This window comes from Octopus bimaculoides, chromosome 9 (genome assembly GCF_001194135.2).
Source record: "Octopus bimaculoides isolate UCB-OBI-ISO-001 chromosome 9, ASM119413v2, whole genome shotgun sequence".
Lineage (NCBI taxonomy): Eukaryota > Metazoa > Mollusca > Cephalopoda > Octopoda > Octopodidae > Octopus > Octopus bimaculoides.
Window position 1 is genome coordinate 90,865,097 of NC_068989.1, and position 6,695 is coordinate 90,871,791.

General features: G+C 38.8%; 1 protein-coding gene across 2 annotated transcripts in view; it reads right to left on the reverse strand.

Annotated features, from left to right (window-relative positions):
- Positions 1 to 11: 11 nt before the first annotated feature.
- The window catches only part of LOC106868310 (protein PFC0760c), a 54,779-nt gene continuing 48,095 nt past the window's right edge, over positions 12 to 6,695 (reverse strand). For both annotated transcript variants that reach the window (XM_052970891.1, XM_052970892.1), the window contains one exon: positions 12 to 3,880. In XM_052970891.1, coding sequence (XP_052826851.1) covers positions 1,991 to 3,880 — 1,890 coding nt within the window. In that variant the 3' untranslated portion in view covers positions 12 to 1,990. The remainder of the gene's footprint in view (positions 3,881 to 6,695) is intronic.

Below are 6,695 nucleotides of genomic sequence, written 5' to 3' on the forward strand. Positions count from 1 at the left end.
GGGGGGGGGGGATGGATGGATAGATATTGGTTATGTTTCAGCAAACTTTGTTCATAGTTTAACCGTGTAGAATACATCTTATAGCACACACGCACACAGATAGACACACATATACGCAGGCGTGCGCACGCACGCACACACACACACACACACACACGCGATATAGATGAATGTGTGTGGTACAAGTATCCTTAATCATAAAGTAAAGGTGCTCGCAAATCGAAAAAGTACTCAACGTATTTAAAGGCAGAGTTTGTAGTTTTATATTACAAAGTTTAAGTAAGTTGTAAGGTGTTTAATGTAGAGAACATTGGAACTTCATATATATATATATTAATCAGAGTGTTTGATGACTCTAGATGTGATGTTTTCTGAATGAAACACGTGAAAGTATATTATTGAAAAACATTGTCTTAAAATGTTTTACCCGTGAAAATTTATGCTGTTTATATTTTGACTTCTATAGATATATCGATATAAATGTTGAAAAGTTTCAGTAGATTATTAAATAGGAATAATTTTGAAATAATGTATAGCTGTTTTTGTACAGTTGTTTAGTCCTATGTCAGTTCTGAATGACAAGACCTATGATTAAATGTTCTCCTCTTGTGATCATCTAGTCTTTTTTTCTTTTGCTTCACAAACATAGTGTATCTAGGACTACAAAATTCAATGTATTCTTTTGTTCTTCTAGGGTGCGATTTCAGGGAGATTTAACTGTTGTTTCTAACATGTTCGATGACCATGTAAAGGATCTCTGGCTGATTCGGTGGTCGTGTTGTTGGTTGTGGTGATGTTTGTAGAGGGGGGGGGGCGTATTGGTAGAAGAGGCGAAACTGGAGTTTGTAGTTGACGTTTAACCCCTAAACTTGCCATAATCCATAATCAAAAATTTTCAGCCATGATTATACCGTATTTTTTCCTGGACATGCTGTACGTCATCGGATGTCTCCTTCCATTGAAAAAAAAAAAAAAAGACCACACACACAGAGTAGGGTGTAATTTGAAAGAAATTTCGCTGTCGTTTCCAGCGGGTTCAGTGACTCTCTAGATGGCCAGGCTCATTTCAAAATTTCAATTTCTTTCATAGTCCTGTGCGTGGAGTGTCGTTTAAATGTATTTTTGATTTTAGGGAAATACATGTATTTAGACAACTTGATATACAAGGGATATTTTCTTCTTCCGAAATTCGCTGCGATCCATCCAAAAGTCCATGTCGTGTCATTGTTGACACATCCGTCGTCAAAGGGTCGCCACGTTCAGTGTAGAAATCCCCTCGAAAACCAAGAAAATTTTATATATCCACAAGTCAGAAAAAAAAAAGGAGCAGGTAATCATGTATTTGTCAATAGAGCAGGTTTACTTGCACAAGGGATATAGCTCTTGTTGAATTGCCCTGAGATTTTTCCCCACGTTTCTTCACGTTCCGTTTTATTTCACAGTACAAGGAAGCCAGATGTAACAAGAGTAACTCTATGAACGAAAAAAAGAAGAAAAACAAGCCTGGAGTTCTCTCCCCTACTTTCAGGCATTATTAAAACGACATTAGCTTTAGCGCCAATGTCTTCCTCACCGCAGAGTAAATTGTAATTTGATTGTTGATACGACTTGTATTAAATATTTGAACAGTAACTGATCTATAACATGTCAGTGAAAGATTCGGTTTCAATCAGGTGAATGGACCTTTCGAAAGTGCTAATGTCTAGGATTTTTGCGTGTGTAGCAACAGCAGCGCCGTCCTAGATATGTGAATAAGGCTCCACTGTGGAGCCTAAAACGAACATTGTAGCGAGACAGCACCGATCAGAAAGGAACCATTTTCTGATAACCGAAGCGAAGAAAGTCTCTTTCACGAAGATTTAGCTATTTTGCATATGTAAGATCTCTGGGTAAGGTCATATTAAATTTACACCATAGATTTTTCTATTCCAAACAAAGGTGCAAAAGGACTTAGGGAACGTTTGTAGGGTCTGTAATAGATATTAAGGCCTTATTGCACCTTTAACCTTGGAATTCGGGATTTCCTTTGTATGCTGTTGGAGCTGTGTGATTTGCTATTGAGATAAGAGCTTAAGTTCTCGAGGTTTCGATGCTGCGTCGTTATAAATATATCAGAATCGTTTGGAATTTTCGAGACGGTCACATTGTCGTTGTAGCGTACTTCACGTTTGTGATTCTGTTTTAGGCTTTTGGCACTGTTTGTGTAGAAATAGACATTTTGGTTGAAATGTTCGAAAGTCCTGGGTTCGCTCAGTCTTTCACTTATCTGCACGAAAACATCGCTTTCGCTGTCCAGGTAATCACTGTCTTCTCCGTCTCCTATGTCATCACCGACGTCATCATCCTCATCATCACCACAATCTTCGTTGTCTTCCTCCTCCTCCTCATCGTCGTCGTTGTAATAATAATCATTATCGTCGTCATCGTTGTCATCAGCATCATCATCAGCATCATCACTCTGGTTGTTACGGCCGTTGTTATCCTCCTCTTTTTCAGCAGCCACATCGCCAGACAGACGGCCATCTTTGGTCAAATCCTGTTGCTTCCGGTTGTTTGCTTTGAGCAACACGATTTCCTTCTCGAGTTTTCGTCTTGTTTCTTTCTTCATTTCAATCTTCGAGTTCAAACCCTGCAGCATTTCTTTGACTGTTTCCTGGAACCGGATGAAAGTCGAGCGCATGTCAGCTTCCAAAATGAGATCTTGTTGCAAAAGCGATAAATTAAATTTCTGAATCTTTAATTCTGTTTGACAAGTTGAAATTTTCCATTTGACTTGTTCCAGTTTTGACGTGAGATTATTGTATTCGTCGGTCGATAAAGAATTGCTATCTTGTAACTTTCGGTTCAAAGACTTCTGTTCCAGCTGCGTTTTATGGTAACTGGAACTGGCGCGGTCAATTTTTTCCTTTGTGCTGTTATAATCTTTGGTTAAAAGATTATGGCGATGTTCCTTCAACGAAAGTCGTTTCATTTCAACTTCCAAAACTTTTATTTTTTCTTCATCCACCGCAATACTTCGATTAATTTCCGCTATTTTCGCTAAAATTTCCTTAGTTTTCATTTTGATATCAGCAGAGAGCAGAATATCATAATACGATGTTATCTTCAAGACCCACTGCCTCGACAATTTCACTGCTTTCGACGCTTTAGCAAACAGATCCGGAATCAAATACCATATTAATTCGAAACACGATCGGTCTCGTTGTTTCATCATTGCTTTTCGCGTTTCTGCCTCGTAATTCTCCGAATCAATGTCTTCTTCTCTTAAAACATTGGCCCATTTTATTTCTAAACACCTTAAAGTGTTCACCAAATGCGTTATGTTCTTCATTTCATTTTTGGCGCTAATTTCCAGCGAATTTTTGCTTTTAGCATTGATTGTTTTCAGTTTTGGCAACCATGTTCCCGATGCTGAAGTTGTCCCAGATCTCGCAGCTGCTCCTGTTCTTATCCTCTGTCGAGACAGGATCGATAAAGTAGCTTGATTGCTAATTTCTACGATGTATTTCAGAATACGTTCGTCAAAGTAAGATTTGAGGTCGCGTAGGTACTCAAGGTCATCGAAAAATACTTTAAAATAGCGTCCAATGTTCTCGATTTCGTCGGCTGAATACAATATACGTCTTTTGGTTCTTTTCAAAGAATTCACTTGGCGTTTCAACTGTTCTAGCGACTTAATGTAGCTGAGAGCGTCGCCTCGGCTCGGCCTTATCGATTCAATTGGGTGTTTCTTACGAGTGACACTCAACAGCATCCGGTAGAAGGTCTCCCTTGAAAATCTCTCTATTGCTCCAGCGGACAGCATTCGAAAGGCGCTCATCTGCTTCTCGAAGGAAGTTCGAAAACTGACTGCGTATACATCGACCGGCTCTTCTGTATTCTGGAAATAAAAAAAAATGAAGTGATTAAATGAGCGAAGAAAATATATACGGTAGTTACGATAATGATGATGATGATGACGTAGGTTTGTTTTAAAGTGATCTAAATTTAATCTTTCCACCAAAATTTCACATAAATTGATGTTTGCAAGCCCAAGGGAAGACGAAATAACGTCATCTGGCAATTCTAGCCGCCGTAGCGGACGGTTATCGTCCATCAGCGATATAAACACGAGTGTTTTTATGCACCCAAAGTTCATATGAGAGGTTCTCTCATGGTAAATAATGCAGTATTCTATGTTCTAACACAACATCTACGTTGAATGGGAGGTAAATATTATGTTTTGGTATAGATATTGCTTCCGCCGCTATTAATTACTTACAATGATATTTTGCTAAGCTTTTCATTATTTCCGAAAGAAATTGAAAGAAAGTTACTGTCTTGGAACACAAATATAGCAAAAAAGAAGAGTACTCAAAACTCAGTCTATTTTTCTTTCTTGGAGACAAGACGACAGCTGCGAACACGTGTTTCTACCTCAATGCGTGCGCACGAGCGTGTGGTGGGGCTGTGAGTCTATATATACATAGGCGCAGGTGTGGCTGTGCGATGAGAAGTTTGTTTCTCATCCACATGGTTCTGGGTTCAGTCCCATTGCGTGGAACCTTGGACAAGTGTCTTCAACTATAACCTCGGGCGGACTAAAGCCTTGCGAGTACATTTGGCAGACGGAAACTGAAAGTCCGTCGCATATACATACATACATACATACATACAAATCTATATACATACATACATACATACATACATGTATATATATATATGTATGCACATATATATATATATATGTATGCACATATATATATATATATATATATATATATATATATATATATATATATATATATGTGTGTATATATATATATATATATATGTGTATATATTTGCATATATGTATGTATATATATATGTATATATAAATATGTGTACATATGTATATGTATATATATGCGTACATATATATATATGTATATGTATAAATATGCGCGCACACAGACGTACACCACACACAAACAAACGCACACACTCTCACAAACACAAACACATGCACACACAAGCACACACACACACACACACACACACACACACACACACACACACACACACACACACACACACACACACACACACAAGCAAGCACAAACACACACAGACACACACACACAAAGATATACATACACACACACACACACAGAAACATACACACACATACACCACACACACACCGTTTAGAAAGAAGTTCGACGTCTCGTTGACCACGGGCGTCGCCAACGTTACAACGACTGTGAGTGGATTTGAACAATGTAGCCCACGATTCGCTCGTTGCAGTGTGTCCACCCTCTCCACCCGGCCACCTATGACCAATTAGCCAACGGCAGCAACAGCTGAGCTCATTCAGCAAATCATTATTATTGACCCTTCGCTGCCATTGTAACAAACGATACAATGCTATTGGCTTTGCTGTTTGGTAATTGATACCTTATCGATGTGGTTGCTTAGCGACGCCTGTTATTGATATGATAGGAGAGGTTCTGATAGCATTGTTGTTGTTATTGTTATTGTTGATATTTTATTTACATCGTTATTTGTTTGTTATTGTTTCGATGTTTTTGTTGTTTTGTTTATTGCTCTTGTTTTGGTGTTGATTGCTCCAGTCTGTTTGTGGTGTTCTCGTTGCTACTGCCACCGCCACAGTAGTGGTGGTGGTTGTAGTGGTAGTAGTTGTTGCTGTGGTCAGTCCTGACCGGGCAGATCTCTGGCCGACGGCACTCCGGTCCTGACCATCCCTGTCTAATAATTAGGACAACGTCATCCAATGTTTCTTTCCTTCTTCCTTTCTTATGATGGCAAAGAGATTTCATTGCTATTTCTAGCAGGTCAACAGGCCGTCGCCGTTGCATGGTGCCTCTCGCTCTTAGGATCTTATTCTGACGGTTGAGTGACATTTTTTCTGGAATTGTCGAATGGGAAAGAAAGACGAAACGCTCAGAGAAAAGAAGTGGGGAGTCTGTCTGTGTGTCTGTGTGTGTGTGTTTGTGTGTGTGAATAATACGCACAATAATATCGACAATAACAACAAAAAAAGAAAAGAAAAACGCGATTCAATTTGAGACCATTGATTGCATTAATTGTTAATAATTACATACACACACACACACACACACCCATTCATACACACACACATTCATACACACACACATTCATACACACTCATGCACAAAAACACACGCTCGCACCCGCATACGCACACCACGCAAAAACTAATACACATTCTCATACATAGACTCATAGTTGCTCACGCACACACACACACACACACACACACACACACATTCACACACATTTACACACCTCTTACATACATAAATGCACACATGGCCACATATAAATAAATGTGTGTGTGTGTGTGTGTGTGTGTGTAGGTGTGTATTGCAGCTGGTTCTTTTGTTACTTATATATAATAAGGTATACAAAGAATTGATTAATGGTAAATAGAACATTCCATAGATTCTCCGTATGGGTTTCCTAGATACAGCACACACGCACATACACGGATGCACAGAAGGACGAAATCACATATATGTATGCACACACACACACACACACACACACACACACACACACACACACACACACAAATATACGTATATTCATATCTATCTATCTATCTATCTATCTATCTATCTATCTATCTATCTATCTATCTATCTATCTATCTATCTCTGTCTATCAATACAAAGATCTACATATATAGG